At 43.0% G+C, this 20,838-nt stretch overlaps 1 protein-coding gene across 1 annotated transcript in view; it reads left to right on the plus strand.

The window, feature by feature from the left end:
* The window catches only part of COL15A1 (collagen type XV alpha 1 chain), a 196,607-nt gene that overhangs the window by 84,872 nt on the left and 90,897 nt on the right, over nucleotides 1-20,838 (plus strand). The window contains exons 2-5 of the mRNA XM_049772921.1: nucleotides 13,258-13,339; nucleotides 14,410-14,649; nucleotides 14,818-15,213; nucleotides 15,313-15,346. Coding sequence (XP_049628878.1) covers nucleotides 13,258-13,339; nucleotides 14,410-14,649; nucleotides 14,818-15,213; nucleotides 15,313-15,346 — 752 coding nt within the window. The remainder of the gene's footprint in view (nucleotides 1-13,257; nucleotides 13,340-14,409; nucleotides 14,650-14,817; nucleotides 15,214-15,312; nucleotides 15,347-20,838) is intronic.

Here is a 20,838-nt window from a genome sequence, read left to right on the forward strand (position 1 = left end):
AAGAAGGAAGAAGACTAAGAGATCTCAAATACTGATGACTGCTCATTCTTGTAGGACCTTATTTAGAAAAACTGCTCTGGAGGCAGTCACAGGCATTAAGGCATTTACTTAGCACCTGACTGACCCAGTTAGATCCCTAGTATGACAGGGAAGATGTTTATACCAGGACACATCGACATGATTTTTGTCAAATGTAGTTAGAGTCCCAATTTGTGGAAAAGATGGAAACAATTTGCTTTCATAATACAAGGAGCATGGTTCATGATCCCTTTTAGGGTGGGGTGCTCACAACCAGCGGTGCTCAAGGCTTACTCCTGACTCTGAGCTCAGAGATCACTACCAACAGGCTTGGGCGATCATATGCGGTGCAAGGGATAAAACCTGAGTTGTTCCTGTGTGTGGTTAAGTATTCAATCTGCTGTACTACTGCTCTAGTCCTCACATGGTCCCCCTTTTCAATGTTAACTCTGCCAGAATAGAGTCCAAAGATATATCATACTGATGTGCCCAGGTGGTATTCAATGCTTCTAGGTCTGGGAAGGTGAGAGTGATATATGTTGGATACATGTGACAGAAAAAAAAAAACTCCATCATACTCCCTTCTTAGGGATTTCTCAAGCAGCTCTGCCAAAAGTCTCTTTTATGAAAGAGAAAAATCTTAGGGAGACACTAAGGGAAAGGGTGTAAGGAAGTTGGGAGGTTTGTTTTGGTTTGGTTTTGATTTGGGGGCCACTCCCAGCTGTGCTCAGGGGTTACTCCTGGCTCTGCGCTCAGAAATCTCTTCTGACAGGCTCAGGGATTATATGGGATGCCAGAGATCAAACCAGGTCTGTCCATGGTTGGCTGTGTGCAAGGCAAAAGCCCTACTGTTATACTATCGCTCCTGCACCAGGAAGTAAAGAGTAAGAGGTTCTTTGCATAACTATTCCCTAAGGCTGAGAAACCATTTCTGACTGCCTTTCCTGGGTAGAGCTTATAAGGGGAGTTATGAACACAGAGGAGGAAGAAAAGGCATCTACACTTTCCATTGACTGTCCACTGTTCACAAAGTATGCTGTCTCTACACTTTAGGTAGACTATGTTGAGTGGATGACCTGCTTCAGTACTCAGCATCCCTAGAGAGGCCCTGGAAGAGGAAGAGAGAAGTGTCCAAGAAGTGTCAAGTACCAGGAGCTCAGAGTATACTCTGGGGATGTGGACGCTCTCATCAATTGGGAAAGGGACCTAAAGGATTTGTTTTCCCCACCAGCTTCTTTCACTAATGGTTGAGTCCAAATGGAAGAGAAATTCACCTGCCCCAGCACAGCTGGTCTGCACTCCTGGACTTCTGGTCTGCAGTGCCTCAACTTTGGATCTTCAGTGTTGTTGGGCACCAGGGTAAAAGGGAAAAAGCTACAAAGAAGAATCCAGGTACTGACCACGCACCATGAGGTGTCACTCATGCTGCCCTCTTGTTTCTGCTGGTCTCTTCCCTCTGAGATGGTCAGAATTTCAAATTCAACTTTCTCTCCTAGATGGAACAGACAAGTTCGTCCATGACTGTGCCCTCTCTGCCTCCTTGTAGTTTCAAACACAATGGGGGTATTCATCAGAACAATGATTCTTCCTAGAGAGCCTTGTGGGCTTAAACTCTTGTTTTCTTTGTATTGCTATGAAGGCAACCTTTTTTTCCTGGCTATCTCAGTAAACTCTCCCCCCCCCACAGTTAGTTAAGTCTATTCAGCCCCTTCTGTTTATAAATTCAAAGGAAGATGCAAGGTGGGGGGGATTTCTACAAGCATTTTTTTTGTTTTGGGGCCACACCCAGTGGTGCTTGGGGGTTACTCCTGATTCTGAATTCAGGAATCACTCCTGGTGATGCTGTGGTGGGGGGTGGAACCATGTAGGATGCCAGAGATTGAACCTGGGTAGGCCATGTGCAATGCAAGCTCCTTACCTACTATACTTTCTCTCTTGTTTCTGTGAACTTTTTTTCCACAACTTTAATTTTTTTGTTTTGTGGGTTATGTCAAGCTACTAGTACCCCGTGGGATTACTACTCTCTGCTCTGTACTCAGAAAAGAATTTAGTGCCAGAGAATAGAACATTAACTCTATTCCCATTGAGTTTTCTCAACATCATTTTGTAAGTGAAGGTTTATTCCCCAAATCTCAGAAGAAGTTAAGATTTAGAAAGACATCTACTGTATACTTAGAACTCCTTCCCAAACCAAAATTGTGGCTGCTTTGTGTGCCCATTCCAGCTGCTCGAGTCTGGAGAATGTTTGTGGAGACTCCATTTTCTGGATTAGAGGCAAATGGAACAGCCCCTTAAGTCAGTTGAGTCTTGGAAGAGTTGAGACACAAGATCCTCATGTCTCTACATGCCAGATAGAACTGAGGCATGGTAAACAATTTACTCAACTCAGCACAGAAGCTCTTTCTGGGCTATTTCTCCAACTTCACATGAAATGGAAAGAAATGGCTTAAACTCTGAAAACACAGCCTGGCAGGCAAAATATTACTTTGTTTGGTGTCTTGTCCCTTTTTCTCCTACCCCCACAAATACTTGGTTTACCCTTCATTTTCTAGCCCCCCTCCTTATTGTCTTCTATCAATTTGAAGTCACAGTACCCAAATGCAAATCCAAAACTGAGGGTGCCTGTAGCTTCTAAAGAGGATCTAGCTTCCTAGGTGCGTGGGACAAAAGTCATTATTACTATGTATATCTCTTCCCAGGCATTTGTAGGGAAGAAATGTGCTTTGGAGAATTTCATCATTAGATTCCAATAAATTTGGATATTGCCAGATACTTACTTAGAACTGAGATAATGGAAAATGTATAGGGAAGAAAAGGAGGCTGTGGATTTTTGCATATGTATCTTGGGTCACTAAATTAGCCCCATTTAAGCCTACCACTCAAAATGCAACTAAGCCATACTTCTTCAGTGAGATACTTGACGAGGAAAACCAGATTTCTTTCATAGTGCTTCTTGGCTTTCATTTTTCCAATTTAGACATACTGTGTTTGTATTATAAACCTGGAGAAATATGTTCTTCTGTATCCTTTCAAAAACATAGCTCATTTTTTAAAATTATACCTGTTGATGCTCAGGGCTTGCTCCTGGCTCTGAGCTCCAGGATCACTCCTACTCAGGGAATGATTTGTGATGCTAGGGATTGAACTAGGTCCATCACATGCAAGGCAAGCACCCTACCCACTGTCGTATAGCTCTGACCCAATTTTAACAGAATATGAGCGCTCACTCAACCTGTCTTTTATCTTATAAGAAGAGACAAAGAGGATGTATGACAATAAATGCATGTTTATAACCAGTGTTGAGGAACAATAGAGGGGGAGGGGATTATAGCAAGATAGAAAACATTGTCTGCTGAATGATAGTTAAAATTGATCAGTTTGGACAAGAACTGGGTGCTGAGAAAGTGATATGCATGATAAAGTGATATGTATGATATCCCTTCAGTAACAGTATTGTATACCATAGTGTTTATAATAGGTTTTTGTTTGTTTGTTTTTGTTTTTTTTTGCTTTTTGGGCCACACCCTGTGGTGCTCAGGAGTTATTCCTGGCTATGAGCTCAGAAATCTCTCCTGGCTTGGGGGACCATATGGGACACTGGGGATCAAACCAAGGTTCATTCTGGATTGGCCACATGCAAGGCAAAAGGCTGTGCTATCATTCCAGCCCTGTATACATAGTGTTTAAAAGAAAAAAGAAGAAGAAAGAGAGAGAGAGAGAAGAGAAACATCTAACAGAAAGGCAGACAGGAGAGAAGATATGAGGAAGGGGATGCAGAAAACTGCAGAGATTGATGTTGGGAAATGTGCACTGGTGAAGGGTCTTGTGCATTGTATAATTAAAATTTAACCATGAACGATTGTGTAACTGCTTATGATTAAATTAAAAGAATTCATTTTGAAAGAAAGAGAGAGAGAAAGAAAGAGATAAGAAAGAAAGAAAAAGAAAGAAAGAAAGAAAGAAAGAAAGAAAGAAAGAAAGAAAGAAAGAAAGAAAGAAAGAAAGAAAGAAAGAAAGAAAGAAAGAAAGAAAGAAAGAAAGAAAGAAAGAAAGAAAGAAAGAAAGAAAGAAAGAAAGAAAGAAAGAAAGAAAGAAAGAAAGAAGGAAGGAAGGAAGGAAGGAAGGAAGGAAGGAAGGAAGGAAGGAAGGAAGGAAGGAAGGAAGGAAGGCAGGCAGAAAGAAAGAAAGAAAGAAAGAAAGAAAGAAAGAAAGAAAGAAAGAAAGAAAGAAAGAAAGAAAGAAAGAAAGAAAGAAAGAAAGAAAGAAAGAAAGAAAGAAAGAAAGAAAGAAAGAAAGAAAGAAAGAAAGAAAGAAAGAAAGAAAGAAAGAAAGAAAGAAAGAAAGTAAGTAAGTAAGTTTGCTGAAGGCATCAGCCCCTCTTTCAATGCTAAGCAATCACTGACATAAAGAATGTCAGTATTCTGGGCCTGGAGAGATAGCACAGTGGTGTTTGCCTTGCAAGCAGCCAATCCAGGACCTAAGGTGGTTGGTTTGAATCCCCGTGTCCCCTATGGTCCCTCGTGCCTGCCAGGAGCTATTTCTGAGCAGACAGCCAGGAGTAACCCCTGAGCACTGCCGGGTGTGGCCCAAAAACCAAAAAAAAAAAAAAAAAAAAAAGTCAGTATTCTTTTTTCTTAATAATTATCTTTATTTAAACACCGTGATTACAAATATGATTATAGTTGTATGATTACAATCATGTAAAAATACCCCATCCCCGTCAGCACTGCTTGTTTTCCTTTTTTGTGTTGTGTGCCAATCTCAGTGGCGTGAGGTGGTACCTCATAGTAGTTTTGATTTGCATCTCCCTGACGATTAGTGATGTTGAGTATCTTTTCATGTGCCTTTTGGCCATTTGCCTTTCTTCTTTTTCAAAGTGTCTGTTCATTTCTTCTCCCCATTTTTTGATGGGGTTAGTTGTTTTTTTCTTGTATAGTTCTGTCAGTACCTTGTAAATTTTGGATATTAGTCCTTTATCTGATGAGTATTGGGTGAATAATTTCTCCCATTCAGTGGGTGGCCTTTGTATTCTCGGCACTATTTCCTTTGAAATGCAGAAGCTTCTCAGCTTAATATAGTCCCATCTGTTTATCTCTGCTTCCACTTGTTTGGAAAGTGCTGTCTCCTCCTAAAAGATGCCTTTAGTCTCAATGTCCTGGAGTGTTTCACTTACATGTTGTTCTATATACCTTATCGTTTCAGATCTGATATTAAGGTCTTTAATCCATTTGGATTTTACCTTTGTACATGGTGTTAGCTGGGGGTCTGAGTTCACTTTTTTGCAAGTGGCTAACCAGTTGTGCCAACACCACTTGTTGAATAGGCTTTCCTTGCTCCATTTAGGATTTCTTGCTCCTTTATCAAAAACTAGGTGGTTATATGTCTGAGGAACCTTCTCTGAGTACTCAAGCCTATTCCACTGATCTGAGGGTCTGTCTTTATTCCAATACCATGCTGTTTTTATAACTATTGCTTTGTAATACAGCTTAAAATTGGGGGAAAGTAATGCCTCCCATATTCCTTTTCCCAAGGAGTGCTTTAGGTATTCGATGTTGTTTATTGTTCCAAATGAATTTCAGAAGTGTTTGATCCACTTCTTTGAAGAATGTCATGGGTATCTTTAAAGGAATCGCGTTAAATCTATACAATGCAGGGCCGAAGAGATAGCATGGAGTTAAGGCGTTTGCCTTTCATGCAAGAGGTCATCAGTTCTAATCCCGGCGTCCCATATGGTCCCCCATGCCTGCCAGGAGAAATTTCTGAGCATGGAGCCAGGAATAACCACTGAGCACTGCCGAGTGTGACCCAAAAACCACACACACAAAAAAAATCTGTACAATGCTTTTGGAAGTATTGCCATTTTAATGATGTTGATCCTGCCAATCCATGAGCAATGCCAATCCATTTCTGCATGTCCTCTCTTTCTTGGAGCAGTGTTTTATAGGTTTCTTTGTATAGATCCTTCACATCTTTAGTCAGGTTGACTCCAAGATATTTGAGTTTGTGTGGCACTAATGTGAATGGGACTGCTCTCTTAATATCCATTTCTTCCCTATCATTATTAGTGTATAAAAAGGCCATTGATTTTTGTGTGTTAATTTTGTAGCCTGCCACTTTGCTATATGAATCTATTATTTCTAGAAGCTTTTTGGTAGTCTTTAGGGTTTTATAAGTAGAGTATCATGTCATCTGCAGTGAGAGCTTGACTTCTTCCTTTCTATCTGGATTCCCTTGATATCTTTTTCTTGCCTAATCACTATAGCCAGTAATTCCAGTACTATGTTGAATAGGAGTGGTGAGAGAGGACAGCCTTATCTTGTACCAGAATTTAGAGGGAAAGATTTTAGTTTATCTCCATTGAGGATAATATTTGCCACTGGCTTCTGGTAGATGGCTTTAATTATATTGAGAAAGGCTCCTTTTATTCCTATCTTGCTGAGAGTTTTCATCAAGAATGGGTGTTGCCGGAGGCATTCCTATACCAGGGAAGACCCTACAGCTGCTCTGACATCGATCTACTCAAAAGAGACACCCCTTAACACTGAGAAGACAACAAGAACAATGACCTGCTTACTGGACAGGGCTTGCTGTATTGCCCCTTAATGGTGAGGTTTGTCTATAACATCACCTGGAAGCAATCCTCTACCACGGAAGACTTTACCACTGCTCAGACAACGTCCTGCTCAAAAGAGACTTCCCTTAACACTGAGAAGACTTAACAACAACAACCTATTTACAGGACAGGGCTTCCTGCATTGCCCTTTCATGGTGAGGTGAAACGAGAAGGCACTCCACATCATGACTTCAATGTAGGACATGAAGATTCCAGAATCTTTAATACAGAAACATGATACCAACAACAGAGACTGTGTGATAAGTGTGTTGGCGCTACGGACAATGTCTTGGATCAAACGATAACTTGCCTGAGGCCTAGAGCTGGTCTTATGCCAGGAAACTTCAGGGGTAGGATCTCTTTGTATTTAGGCCAAGGTTATTCCTTTCCATGCCTCTCATATTTTGGTGGGCCTATGCAAACAACAATTGCCACTCTAACACCGTTTTTACTGTGCTCCTTTGACTCTAATCCTTAAAATGCACCCACTTAAAATTTGAGGTTAACTTAAGCTAATATGCATGTACATGGAAATGTAAAAAATACTATGCCTCTAATGTTTAAGGAGTTATGTAAATTTGATGGCTTTAGATTGCCCTGTGTGCTGTTAAGAAATATTATAATGTGCTACAATCTGGGAACTTGAGGGACAAAGTAATTGCACATGGATTCTGTTTTATTTATCTTAACTTTCTTTGGCTGAAAGTTCAAAGTTAAGATATCAGCAAGGGGACTTCTTCTGATAATTATGTTATGGGTAATTGTCCTTCCACTGTAACTTTACCTTATCCTCTTTCTTTGCATCTTTTGTTCTCATAATTCAAAATAAAAAATTATAAAAAAAAGAATGGGTGTTGAACCTTATCAAATGCTTTTTCTGCATCTATTGATATGATCATGTAATTTTTATTTTTCTTGTTGTTTATGTTGTGTATTATGTTGATAGATTTATGGATGTTAAACCAGCCTTGCATTCCTGGGATGAAATCTACTTGATCAAAGTGAATGATCTCTTGATGAGGCACTGGATCCTGTTAGCCAGGATTTTGTTGAGGATCATTGCATCTGTGTACATCAGGGATATTGGTCTGTAATTTTCTTTTTTGGCAGCATCTCTATCTGGTTTTGGTATTAAGATGATGTTGGCTTCATGAAAGCTATTTGGAAGTGTTCCTGTTTTTTTTGATTTTATAAAAGAGCCTGGCCAGGATTGGTAGTAGTTCCTCTTGAAAGGTTTGAAAGAATTCAATCATGAATCCATCAGGACCTGGGCTTTTGTTTTTGGGCAAATTTTTGATTATAATTTTAATTTCCTCAATAGTGATGGGGGTGTTTAGATATGCTACATCTTCTTTATTCAACCATGGAAGGTTATATGAGTTCAAAAATTTATCCATTTCGTCCAGGTTCTCATATTTAGTGGCATAGAGTTTCTCAAAGTATTCTCTGAATACCCTTTGATTCTCTACAGTATCTGTAGTGATCTCCCCCTTTTCATTTTTAATACGTGTTATCAAGTTTCTCTCTCTCTCTTTTGCTTTGTGAGTTTTGCCAATGGTCTATCAATCTTGTTTATTTTTTCAAAGAACCAACTTCTGCTTTCGTTGATCTTTCAGATTGTTTTTTGGGTTTCCAATTCATTGATTTCTGCTCTCAGCTTTGTTATTTCCTTTTGTCTCCCTATTTTTAGTTTCTTTTGTTGATCATTTTCTAATTCTATAAACTGCGTCATTAAGCTATTCATGTATGCTCTTCCTTCCTGATGTGTGCTTGCAAAGCTATAAATTTTCCTCTCAGTACCACTTTTGCTGTATCTAATAGGTTCTGATAGTTTGTGTTTTCATTGTCATTTGTTTCCAGGAAATTTTTGATCTCTTCATTGATTTCATCTCGGACCCACTGGTTGTTCAGTAGTAGGCTGTTTAATTTCCAGGTGTTAAATTGTTTCTTCTGTGTCCCTTTGTAGTTCACATCTAACTCAGAGCCTTGTGGGCAGCAAAGGTAGCCTGCAAAATTTCTATCTTTTTGATTTTATGGAGGTATGTTTTATGTGCCAGCAAGTGGTCTATCCTGGAGAATGACCCATGTACGTTGGAAAAGAATGTGTATCCAGGTTTCTGAGGATGGAGTGTCCTATATATCTACTAGGCCTCTTTCTTCCATTTCTCTTTTCAGGTCTAGTATATTTTTGTTGGGTTTCCATTTGGTCGACCTATCAAGTGTTGACAAGCCTGTGTTGAGGTCTTCCACAATTATTGTGTTATTATTGATATCCTTCTTCAGATTTGTCAACAATTGTATTAAATATTTTGCTGGTCCCTCATTGGGTGTGTATATGTTTAAGAGAGTAATTTCTTCCTGCTGTACAAATCCCTTGATTAGTACATAATATCTATCTTTGTCCCTTACAACTTTTCTGAGTATAAAGTTTGTGTCATCTGATATTAGTATGGTCACCCCTGCTTTTTTAAGGGTGTTGTTTGCTTAAGTGATTTTCCTCCAGCCTTTAATTTTGAGTTTATGTTTATTATGACTATTCAGGTGTGTTTCTTGTAGGCAGCAGAAGGTTGGCTTCAGTTTTTTTTTTTTATCCATTTCGCCACTCTGTGCCTCTTAATGGGTGCATTTAGTCCATTGACATTGAAAGAAATAATTGTCATGGGATTTATTGCCATCTTTGTGTAGAAGTTTGGTGGGTTTTTTTTTCTTGTCTTTAGAATAGATCTTTCAGTTTTTCTTTTAAGGCTGGTTTTGAGTCTGTAAAGTTTTTGAGCTGTTGTTTATCTGTGAAGCCATGTATACTCCCTTCAAACCTGAAAGTGAGTTTTGCTGGGTGTAGTATTCTTGGCGAAGCATTTATTTCATTGAGTTTTGTCACTATATCCGACCACTGCCTTCTGGCCTTGAGTGTTTCTGATGACAGGTCTGCTGTAAATTTCAAGGATGCTCCCTGGAATGTAATTTCCCTTTTCGATCTTGCTGCTTGCAGTATTCTATCTCTATCTGTGGGATTCATCATTGTGACTAGGATGTGTCTTGGGGTGTTTCTCCTGGGGTCTTTTTTAGCTTGTACTCTTTGGGCATGCAGGATTTGGTCACATGTTTTCTTTAGCTCTGGTAGTTTCTCTGTGATGATGTTCTTGACTATTGATTCTTCCTGGAGATTTTCTTCTTGGGTCTCTGGGACTCCAATGATTCTAAAGTTGTTTCTGTTGAGCTTATCAAAGACTTCTATTTTCATCTGCTCATATTCTTTGAGTAATTTTTCCATTGTCTGATCCTTTGATTTAAGGCTTTTTTCCCCGATCTCTTCTGCTGTGTAAAGTTGTTATGCATCTCATCTTCCAGCGCACTAATTCTATCCTCAGCTGCTTTTAACCTGTTGAAAGCTCATCCATTATGTTCTTCAATTCGTCTACTGAGTTTTTCAGACCTGTTATTTGACCTGATATTTCAGTTTGGAGTTTTCTGATTTCTATCTTCATATTCTCTTGATTTTTATTAGTGTTCTGATTTATACTTTCTTTGAGTTCTGTGAGAAACCTCCCTATTTCTTCTCTAAACTCCATTTCTGAAAGACTGCTTAGGTGGTTGGCCATTGTTGGGTCATCAGAGTTTCCATCTTCATTCTCTATGGCTGAAGTTGGTCTGCGTAGTTTCCCCCATTATCACGCTTATGCTGTGGGTTTTTCTATGTGTTGTGGTGGTATTCATTGGCTAGGTGGAGTGCCGCTCCTCTGCTTCTACCCCTTATAGGTGGGCTTAAGGGGGCCAGCAGAGTCAGCTTTATCTGCAACTACAGCCTGGAAACACTCACCTCAGCCAAGGCAAGCCGTCAGGGGATGAATGCCAGAGAAGATCAAAGTTCCCAGGTTGAAGCAAGCCCGGGGAAGCCCCAAAATGTCTGCCGAGCTTAAGAGGCCCAGCAGAGTCTGTCTTATCCACAACTCCAACTGGAAAGACCGAATGTCAGTATTCTTACAGAACATCAGTATTCATAAAGTCTGTCATTATTGCCAGGTTTCCCAAAGTTTTAAAAGCAAACTTTATATCTTTGATTCTGTAAAATCATCTAATTATCAAACTTTGTTAGCTAATTTAATTTGGTAATTCACCCTCAGGAGGCTGAACAAAACGGAGTGTGGCCACCCACGCGCAAGTCCAGCTTCTAACTGTCAAACGGAATAATAGAACTATTATATAATCCCAGCGGCTCTTTCTAAGCAATTAAAAAATATGATTCTATGAAAGGCAATTCTATTTTCAATTGATGAGGTACATTACAAGGAACTGTAGTCTGTAGGTAGTGACTCAGAATAAAATCAGGTTATATTTAGCCCAAAATGGCTGCAAGAAGGGAAGAAATCTTATTCCACTGCGGGAATGCAGGCAAAGTGAGAAAAAAGTCTGACACTCGCGCTTTTGTGAGGGCATTTGCAGTGTGGATTAGTTCCACATGGGCCCTTCTCAGCTGTACAGTTTCTTTGGCTTCTAACTTCTCAACATCTTGAGGGTTGAGTCAGGGATCTAGATTCTCTCTAGCCAGCCATGCCTTTTGCCCTTCCTTCTATGACCCCTACTAAGCACAACAGACATTAATAATGGAAACTAATATTCATAGTCTTGCACCCAACAGTCTCATGAATGCTTTCTAGCTCAGTAAAATTTTGCATCCTCCCAACAAGAGGAAGTGAGACCCCCTTTGTCATCCATACTTTGCCAATTTGCTCTTTTTCAGTAGAATCTCTTTCTGTAAGATTCACCCTGCCACAAGGATCTGGCTTGTTATATACCTCTGGCTTGTCACCCTCTAACTCTCTGTTAGGCATTCACTACCTTTCAGGAGGATTTGACGATATGAACTTGGCAACAAAATTTGAGGCCTGCCCTGTGTCATCTCTGATGAGTCTGTCTCTTTCCTTGGGCTTTAGTTTCTCCATCCATGAAATGAGAAGAGGAGGGAGATAGACGAATCAGGTTTCTAATAGTTTCTGTCATGGAAAATGCTCTGGGATTCTGAAGTAGCTTAAAGAATTCTACTTTCTATCACCTTTATTTGCTTCTTTGCTTGGCCATCAAGCAGCCTGAGCTCTGCTGCTCCTCCCTGACAATGCTTCCCACAGATCTCTTCTTCCTTTCTATTTGCTGCTCCCCAAACTCTCTGAAGACCCCCCCAATCTTGAAATGCACTTGTTTTCTCCAGACCACGCTGATTTCTTCCTTTTACCAAAGACCCTTTGCAGGAATCCCAGGCCCACTACCTCACATCCAGGTGATGACCCAGCGACCAACACAGTGTGGTGTGACAGTGGTTCCTCTTAGAGACTCAGATGCTTCAGGCTCATGCTAACCACAATATACAGAGAGAGGCAAGATACTCGGGCCCAGTTTTGCTCAACTCTCATCTGTATCCAGGTCAAAACCAGCCTAGAATCCAGGTTTTGGATATGGTCCCCTAAGAACACCCTGAACAACTGCGTTTGGCGCAAAGGAACTGGTAGGACCCTGTGCTCCACAGACAGGAAGTGAGATGAGTGGTAAAAAGCTCAGGCAAAGAAGATGTTGGCACCTATCTAGCACTACCCTAGACATATATTTTAATTGTTTTATTTTATTTTGAGGGGCCACACCTGGTGTTACTTAGAGCTTAGTCCTGGCTCTGTTCTCAGAGATCACTCCTGGTGGGCTCAGGGAATCGATCATATGGTGTGCCAGGGTTCATATGGTGTACTAAGGTAAAGTGCAAGTACCTTACCCACTATACTACTTCTACAGCTCCTGGACATATTACGTTTCTTTTTTATTTAACTAAAGAACCAGGATTTACAAAGCTATTGATAGCTGAGTTTTAGGCATATAATATTTCAGCATCAATCCCACCACCAGTGTTCACATACTCCATCACCCTCTACCTTTATTCCCCAGCCCCTGCCTGCCACTTTGACTGGAAAATTACAACGTTTGGTGGTTGAAGCTTAGATCTCGTTTTCAGTGTTGAGTTTGTGCTTCGGATGTACAGTTACACCACGCTCCCATATCACAAGTATACTCAAAGGCCGACCCCTATTCCTCCACAACTTCCCTTCTTTTCTTCCTGCCTTGACGTCTTTCCTTCTCTGCCCTTCTCCTCCCTAAACTCTGGGATCAAGGGAGCTCTAGATCTTCCCACTTTACTACATTTCCTAATACAATTTTGTTTACCACAGATAAGTGATATCTTGTGTTAATCTTTCTTCTTCTGACTTCACTCAACAAAATCTCACACTGGGCACAGTTGGAAACCTCCACTTCCTCATCGATGAAGTGAAGGTCATGCTACATGCCCTTTCCAGGTTTGTTGTGGGGAGTAGATAAGCCTTTGGCACAGACGTAGTCAGCTCTGTGAATGTGAACTCCCATTCCACACTCATTCCATCTCTTCCACAGGCCTACTTCTAATAGCTTTCGCACTAGGCAGCCAGTAACTCACCCTCGAGAAAAGTAGCATCACATGAAAGCCAGGTTCAGAACGCAGAGCTAGAGACCATGACCTGCCATGACTACTCTACGATCTGGAGAGGGAGGCTCCTAGGGCTTGCTGGATCGCCTTCAGTCAGTCCCTCACAAGGGCACCTCCTCTCACATAGGCCTTCAGTGTGTCACCTGGTAACAAACTACCAGGTGAGGGTGAACCTGCTGCTGGCGTTGGGTGCTGCTGAGTCCAGGAGGGTTAGTCCTCCCTGTGCCCTCTCTGCACTATGGATGGCTCTAGTAGGGGCTTAGCCTGATTCTTGTTCCCCCACATTTCATCCCACTGCTTGGACTCAGGTCCCCCCTCAGACAGTGTTTATATTTATTTATTTATTTATTTATTTATTTATTTATTTTCTATGTAGGTTTGGGTACCACACCCAGCAGTGGTCAGGGCTTATTTCTGGCTCTGTACTTAGGGAGCAACCCAACAGGTGGTGGAGATGGTTGGAGGACCATAGGAAGTACAAGGGAATCCCACCCAGGTCTGCCAGATGCCAGGCAAATGACCTACTTATTGTACTATCTCTCTGGGCCCCCTCAGTGTTCAATCCATCCAATGATTAGCAGTATCACCTGGCATTCGTCTGGTGGTTGTTGTTGCTGCTGTTTGCTTGTTTTGATTTGGTTTCGAACCACACAGGGCCAGGCTGGGATCTTCTCCAGGCTCTTGATTATGCTCGCCAAGATCATAAGATGCCCAGAATCTCATCCCAGCCTGGCCTCCTGCATCCAAAGTAGGCATTCCAACCCTTTAAGCCTGGCACGTTTAAGGGAGAAAATAAAATAAACAATAAAACTCTTGCTGTCCTCTTAGAGTTTTCATTTCCGTGAGGGATGACAGGCAAAGGCGAGAGGAAAACCTTAGTTTGGGAGCAAGTTAAGGATTATCTTTACTGGTTTTTCTTAGAGCTGGTACCACCACATCTGACATTCCTGAAACCAGCCATTCGTGGGCTTCCATTCCTGAGTCGGGCTGGTGAAGGCTAACTGAGTAAAGAGCTCAGTCCAACTGTGTGTTCTTGGGACAGTGGCACCACCTCTCTGCGCTCTTTCTTGGTCTTCTTGGCCTTTGAGAGGATTCCATTGGTTGATTGGAAGGGGGCAAGGGGGGGGTTGCACATCTCATGAAAAGCGCAAGACTTTTTCACAAAGGTTACTTAAGGCTCCCGGGATGGAAGCCGGAACCCATTGAAGGGAAAGGGGCGTAAGGAGGCGGGGGCGCGACGGGGATCCCAGGGCGTGAGTGCTCCACCCTTTGCTTCGAGTGGGGCGGCGGGGAAGCTCAGGGCGAGGTGGAATCCAGTTACAGAGCGCGGGTGACTCAAGCCAGGCGCAAGCCGAGCAGGAGCCGGAGTCTGCCCGCCGCCGCGCTGCCCAGCGCCGCCTTTGTTCCCGAAGAAGGGGCGAGCGAGCGGCGAGCGGCGCGCCACGGCCCGCACCCTGCACCAACTCGGGGGCTCGGAGCGCGCGGGCAGGGCTGGGCACACGCGCGCCCAAGAGTCCAGGTAGGTAGGACCCGCGCCCCCCGTATCCCCCGCCGGTGCCCCGCGTCCCCAAGCCTCTCGGACCACGCCCGCCCGTTCATCTTCTCTCTCCTTTGGCCACTTCTTGCAGGAAGATGGGCTCGTGCTGGCGACCTGTCCTGGTGCTCTCGGTCTGCGCGCTTTTTCCAGCTGCTACCCGGAGCAGGGCTGCAGGTAAGGAAGCCGGGGTGCGGGTGGCACCGGCAGAAGTTAAGTTGGTCGGGCGGCGTGGCTGGCGCGGCAGCTGTGCGCGCCTCATCCCTGGACATAAAAGGGAGTGGTGGCCCCGCCGCCCTGCCCTCCGTGCGCCCCGGCAACTCCTGCCCCGTCGCTTTCTTCCCCCTGCTTGCTGCTTTGCTTGCGCGAGGCTCCGGGGTTACCCCGGGAAACCTAAGCAAAAGTTCTGCCTTTTCGCTCCAAGTGACTAGCTGGGCGCGGCTCCTCCTGCTTCTGGCTGAGAGAAACTTTGGGGCACCAGGGACTGCGCCCGCTTTCCTGGAGCTCCCTCTCCTCGCCTTGGCGTGTGCTACTACGAATTCGTTCTTGGTAGGGGCCGGACCGGTGCCCTCCCGCGCACAGGTGTGGAGGCACCTGGTACCTTCGCTTCTAAGAACTAACGGGACGGGATTGCCTCGTCTAATCTAGCGCAGATCTGGGGAGATGCAGCCATCCACCGTGGGTAGCGTCCCATGGTGATGGGAATGCTCTGGAATGAGCGCGCTAGAGGATTCCCCGAGCTTCCTCCCTCTCCCCCACCAGGTCTCAGGGATGAATAATGGGACTAAATGATAAAAGGAAAATAAAATTGATGTTGGTTATGGGTGCCAATCAGCAGCCGTTGCTTGGAGTTGAGGTCAGGGATTTTACCTTTATGTGACTCAGTTTTGACATCCCCCTCCCTCCACCCAAAAAGGAGAGTAATCGATTATTCTCTATATTAAAAATTGGGGTGGGGGGAAATAATGACTTTCCACATTGGCACATGTTGAGCAACATAGAATTGATGGGAATTCAGCATGGCCGAGCCAATAGCTGGATGGAAAGTGGTGCTGTCACAGAAAGGGATGCTGAGGAAGAGAAGTGACCAGTCCAGCTCTGAGCTCCACCTTCTCTCTCCAGGGCAGATCTTGCAAGAGGGCTCCCAGCAGGCGCCCCCCAGCCCCTTTGGGGTTTAGAAGAAGAGTGTACAGCCACAGTAGAATAATTGAGCCTCAGAGAAGGGAAGGCCCACACCACTGAAGGAAATGGGATTGGGTGGGTGCTTTGCTTAACCCTCTGTGTGCCAGAGGAAGCCGGGAAAGCCCAGACCATTGTCTTTTTGGGAACAGCTTGACATAGTTTTTCCTGCTCTGATGCCCAGCCTGGCATTTTTCACAGATCAAAGGGCAGCATCTAGAGCTTGTTTGGCTTCTCAGCTTTCTCACCTACGTTGGAACATTGCAGCTTGGCTGCAATACAGGAAACTGCCAACTCAGCGGCAGAGGGCAGCTCTGAGCCCTGACTTTGGGGACCTGTGGTACAATCTTCAGCCTTCCTCCCTTCAAAGGAAGAGAAATTTGGGGGAAGGAGTGCTGCAGCTTTTCTGTGCCCCTGTGGTCCCAGATTCTATTCCCCCAATGCGATCTGTTGTTTAACACACAGAGGAAGTCTAGTTCAGCTCCCATTTCTTCTTTTTTTTAAATTTTTTTATTTAAACAACTTTATTACATACATGATTGTGTTTGGGTTTCAGGGCCCAGAGAATCGCAGGAACCAGGAAAGCCCATTGGCTGCCCCTGGCAATCCTCCCAGACCTGTCAATTATCCTTCCAAATTTGCAAGTGGCTTTGTACTGTTTGGGCAAACTGCTTCATCTGTGCATGCAGAGAAATGGGCACCTTCCTATCCCCTTCATTCCGTCATCATCATCACTCTAGGATGCTAGGATTTGGGCTCTTAATATCTCTGCACTACTGGTGGAGACACTGAGGCAGAGCCCCAAGACTTCTCAACTCCTGAGGTCTTCTTGTTCTACCTTTGTCACTGGGACACACGTTCCCCTGGGTGGATCTAGGTATGTTTAATGGATCAGGGCTAAGCTAGCCAAGTCAGTCCTGGAACTACCTCTTATTTAGGTGCTAAGGAATTTGGAAGGGGTATAGAGGGAGGGAGTAGTGTCACCAGTAATTTATTCCTGATAATAAAGTGCAGATATATAGAACTAATTCACTTCAGTAAGTCCCCTCCCACTCCCACTGAGCCAAATGGTGCCCCTGACTGACCTTATAGGGTAATCATCCTTGTTTTTGTTGTTGTTTTAGGTTTTTGCCCAACTCTCTCTGGGGATCAAATCCAGAATCTTGAATTTCAAAATTTAAAGCATGTGCCCTACATTCGTGACTCTGCCCTCTTGATTTATGGAAGTCCCCCCCCCCCCAGTGCTCAGAGGCCTAAAGACCCCTCCTTGTGAGTGTGAACTAATCTGTCCCAAAGTTTAATGTAAGCTTTAGTGCTGAGCTTTGGTGCTGCTTGGGCTCTGCTCTGCTGGAGGTTATTTGAAGCAGTGCCGGGGGGCCTCCAGAGCCACACCCTATGTTGCTCAGTTCTCCAGGGCTGCATCCTATGATGTTCATGTGGTGCTGGGGATTGAACCAGGATCAGCAGTTCTGAGGGGATGAGATAGCACCAGTGTTAAGGCACTTGCCTGGCATATGGCAGACCCTGGCTTAATCCCTAAGACCTCATCTTGTCCCCTGAGCATTGCCAGAAGTGGCCCTGAGATCACTAGGATGGCCTCAGGTGGCCCCAAAAGTAAGAAGTGAACAAGGTTCAGAGTGATAGTACATTAGATCAGGCAAGTGTCTTGTACCCTTGCATGAGGCCAACCCAGGTTTAATCCCATTTACCCCATAAAGTCCTCTGATCACCACCACCAGGAATGACCCCTGAGTACAGAGCCAGGAATAAGGCTTGAGTACCTCTGGGTAGCCCGCAAGCAAATAAAAGAGTAAAAATACATGCCTTATCTGCCCTTTCAAATTCTAAAATTGTCTTGGACTTGAACTTTATGCATGCTGGTTGTATTATTTGCTGTCTGACTTATTTTGGTGAATGTTTTTGAGACTCATTTATGTAGTTGCATGTGGCTATAGTTAATGAATCTTAATTTTTGTACAGTATTCCTTAGTGCACAGATACCATCTCTTGTCTGTCTCTTATAGTAGTTGAGTCAATCCCATTGAACACTCTATGTATCTCACCTAAATGTTCATTTCCATTGATCATATATCTAGAAGTGAAGTGTTGGGTTACTAGGGGCAAGTCCTCCCCTGAACCTTCTTTATAATTGTATACTGCTCCCCAATAACTAGCCTTAGAGAAAAAGCTCCTTTTCCTCTCATCCTTACCAGCACTTAATCATGTCATCAGGCTTAACTCCAGCTTTGTAGCGGGTATGCATGTATTACAGTTTCAATGTATAATACTCTTCATTTGTTTATATATAAATATATAGTAAATATATTTATATATAAATATATGGTAGCTGATCATCTTTTCTCATTTATTGGACAGCTGGATATCCATATTTGCTTTTCTGTTTTTTTTTTATTAAAATGCAATTTGTGGGGCCATAGTAATAGTAAAATGATTAGGAGGATTGCCTTACATGCAGCTGACCCTGGTTCAGTTCCCAACACCCCATTTGGTGCCCTGAGACTGCCAGTAGTAACTCCTGAGCGCAGATCCAAAAGTAACCCCTGAGCACTGCCAGGTATGGCCCAACCCCCCAAATTACAATTTGTATACCATAAAACAAGTCATTTTATTTATTTTGGGGTCATACCTGGTGATGCTTAGGAATTACTCCTACTTCTGTACCCAGAAATCTCTCCTAGGCGTTCTCAGGTAACCATATGGGATGCCAGGAATCAAATCTAAAGACTGCCTGCAAGGCAAGCACTTTACCCATTGTACTATTTCTCTGGCTGCAAAAAAAGACATTTTTATGTGTATGATTGGAAAACATTTGGACATTGACTATATTGTACCTCCATAATATACTTAGCTCCCAAACACCTTTATTGTTTTAAAGAAGGGCATCTTTGCATTAATCAGCTACTCTTTGGTCCCCTCTTAACCATTTGTCCAGCCTGCCAACCACTCAAGAGCTTTTTGTCTTTGTGGGTTTCCTTCCCTGGACTTCTCATTTAGAAAGAATCACACTGTAATATGGGACAACTCATGTCTGGCTTCTTTCACCTCGAAGATGTGACCTTCCATGGTGTAGTTGCGCATGTACAGCATTTCTTTTCATGGATGAATATTATCCAGTGAATTGGACATACCACAGTTAGTTTCTCCATTCTTCTGTGGGTGGGACAAGTCAGGATTTTTTCCATATTTTGACACTTATAAACATAAACTATTATGCTTGTGTGCAGACAACGGTTGGATTGAGTTCTCACTTCCAGTTCATTTGGGTGACATAGAATTGCTAGGCCGTGTCGTAATTCTACACTTGGTTTTTGAAGAACTCCCCAAATATTTTTCCATGGTGACTGCCCCATTTATGATGCCATCAGTATAGTGTAAGCATTCTTATTTTTCTGCACCCTTATTTATACCTGTTATTTTCTCTTTTTTCACTTTTTTTTGGTTTGTTTTTGTTTCTGGGCCACACCCGGCGGTGCTCAGGGGTTACTCCTGGCTGTCTGCTCAGAAATAGCTCCTGGCAGGCATGGGGGACCATATGGGACACCGGGATTTGAACCAACCACCTTTGGTCCTGGATCGGCTGCTTGCAAGGCAAAAGCCACTGTGCTATCTCTCCGGGCCCTCTTTTTTCACATTTTAATAAACATTTTCTGTTTTACTTTAAGAAATTCAGAGGCACTTTGGGAAAAGGAAATTGCATTTTGTTGCTTTTCAACTTACTTTTCAAACCCATGTCTCTATAAATTGAGATAAAGTGAGTCCTATCACATCACTGTAAAGTATATGTCCACATAATTCACCACTGATACAATAATTACATATTCATATGACAATATGCAAGAAGAGCCTTCAACAAAAATCAAATCCACTTAGGATGTAAACTTCACATTTTAGGAAGAACTTATCCTCTTTAGTCTGATATAAAAAAAAACAGCCAAGAAAAAACTCAGCCAGGGTTAGAAAAATAATATTTGCAGCAATCACTTAAGAAAAAGAGAAGAAGGCACCAAAGTAGATCACAATAGCCACCATTCATAAATATGAATGGTCAGTTGGATGGGTGGGAAGTGCTGTCACTGTGTTTTAAGTTGCATTTCCATCATGACTAATGACACGGAGCATATTTCCACATACTTGTTGGCCCTTTATAGATCTTGGGAGAATTCTGAGCATGAAGCCAAGTGGATTCTGGTTTTTCCTCTCATCATCTCACTCTTGCTTCTGGTTTGTTCTGAGTAAACTAGAAGTAGTTAAGAGTCAACCTGAAAATCCACATCTCTGTCCCCCTGTTAAGTCTAGGAGAATGATGCGCTGTTCAAAGACACCAAGACCACAGTCTCATGCAAAAACAGGGGGTTTATTTTCTTACAAGCATGCAGGGGCTGTGCTAGAATCCAGCATAAGCTAGAAACTGCCAGCCCTGAGCCATGAGCTTACAAGCTGTATATAGTATTTCAAACAATAGAAAGGTACAGTAGATTGATTGGCTTTAGGAAGTACATGACATCTGGCATTTGCTCAATCACATTTTTGCAAGGTACAGGTGCAAGCTTACAGGGTTAACATGACCAGGTTGAAACCATGTAGGAACAGAAAGAAAGTTAAACTATAACTGGGTCTACACGTTCCCACAATTGTGAAGGTAGGTGAATGATCAGGAAACTTAGGGGAAACTTAAGTTCCCAGAATTGTGAAGGGGGGTAGGTGATTAGGGCAGTTAGCAAATCCAGGGGAAACTTTTCCTTTACACCCCTTTCTTCCTCATGCCATGCCTCTGATTCACTGTTAGAGGTGGTGACAGGTATGAATGTATGTAGGACTGTTATTCCTGGCTTATATGTTTTAGCCTTATATGACATTGAAAAGTGTCACATCTCACTTGACTGTTCCCCAGCAGAGTCTGAACCCTATTGACACACTGTGGAACCCCTTCCTGCTCCCCAAACACACATGAACTTTTGCCACTTGTCTCTTTAA

The sequence above is a fragment of the Suncus etruscus genome, chromosome 1 (genome assembly GCF_024139225.1).
Source record: "Suncus etruscus isolate mSunEtr1 chromosome 1, mSunEtr1.pri.cur, whole genome shotgun sequence".
NCBI classification, from domain to species: Eukaryota; Metazoa; Chordata; class Mammalia; order Eulipotyphla; family Soricidae; genus Suncus; species Suncus etruscus.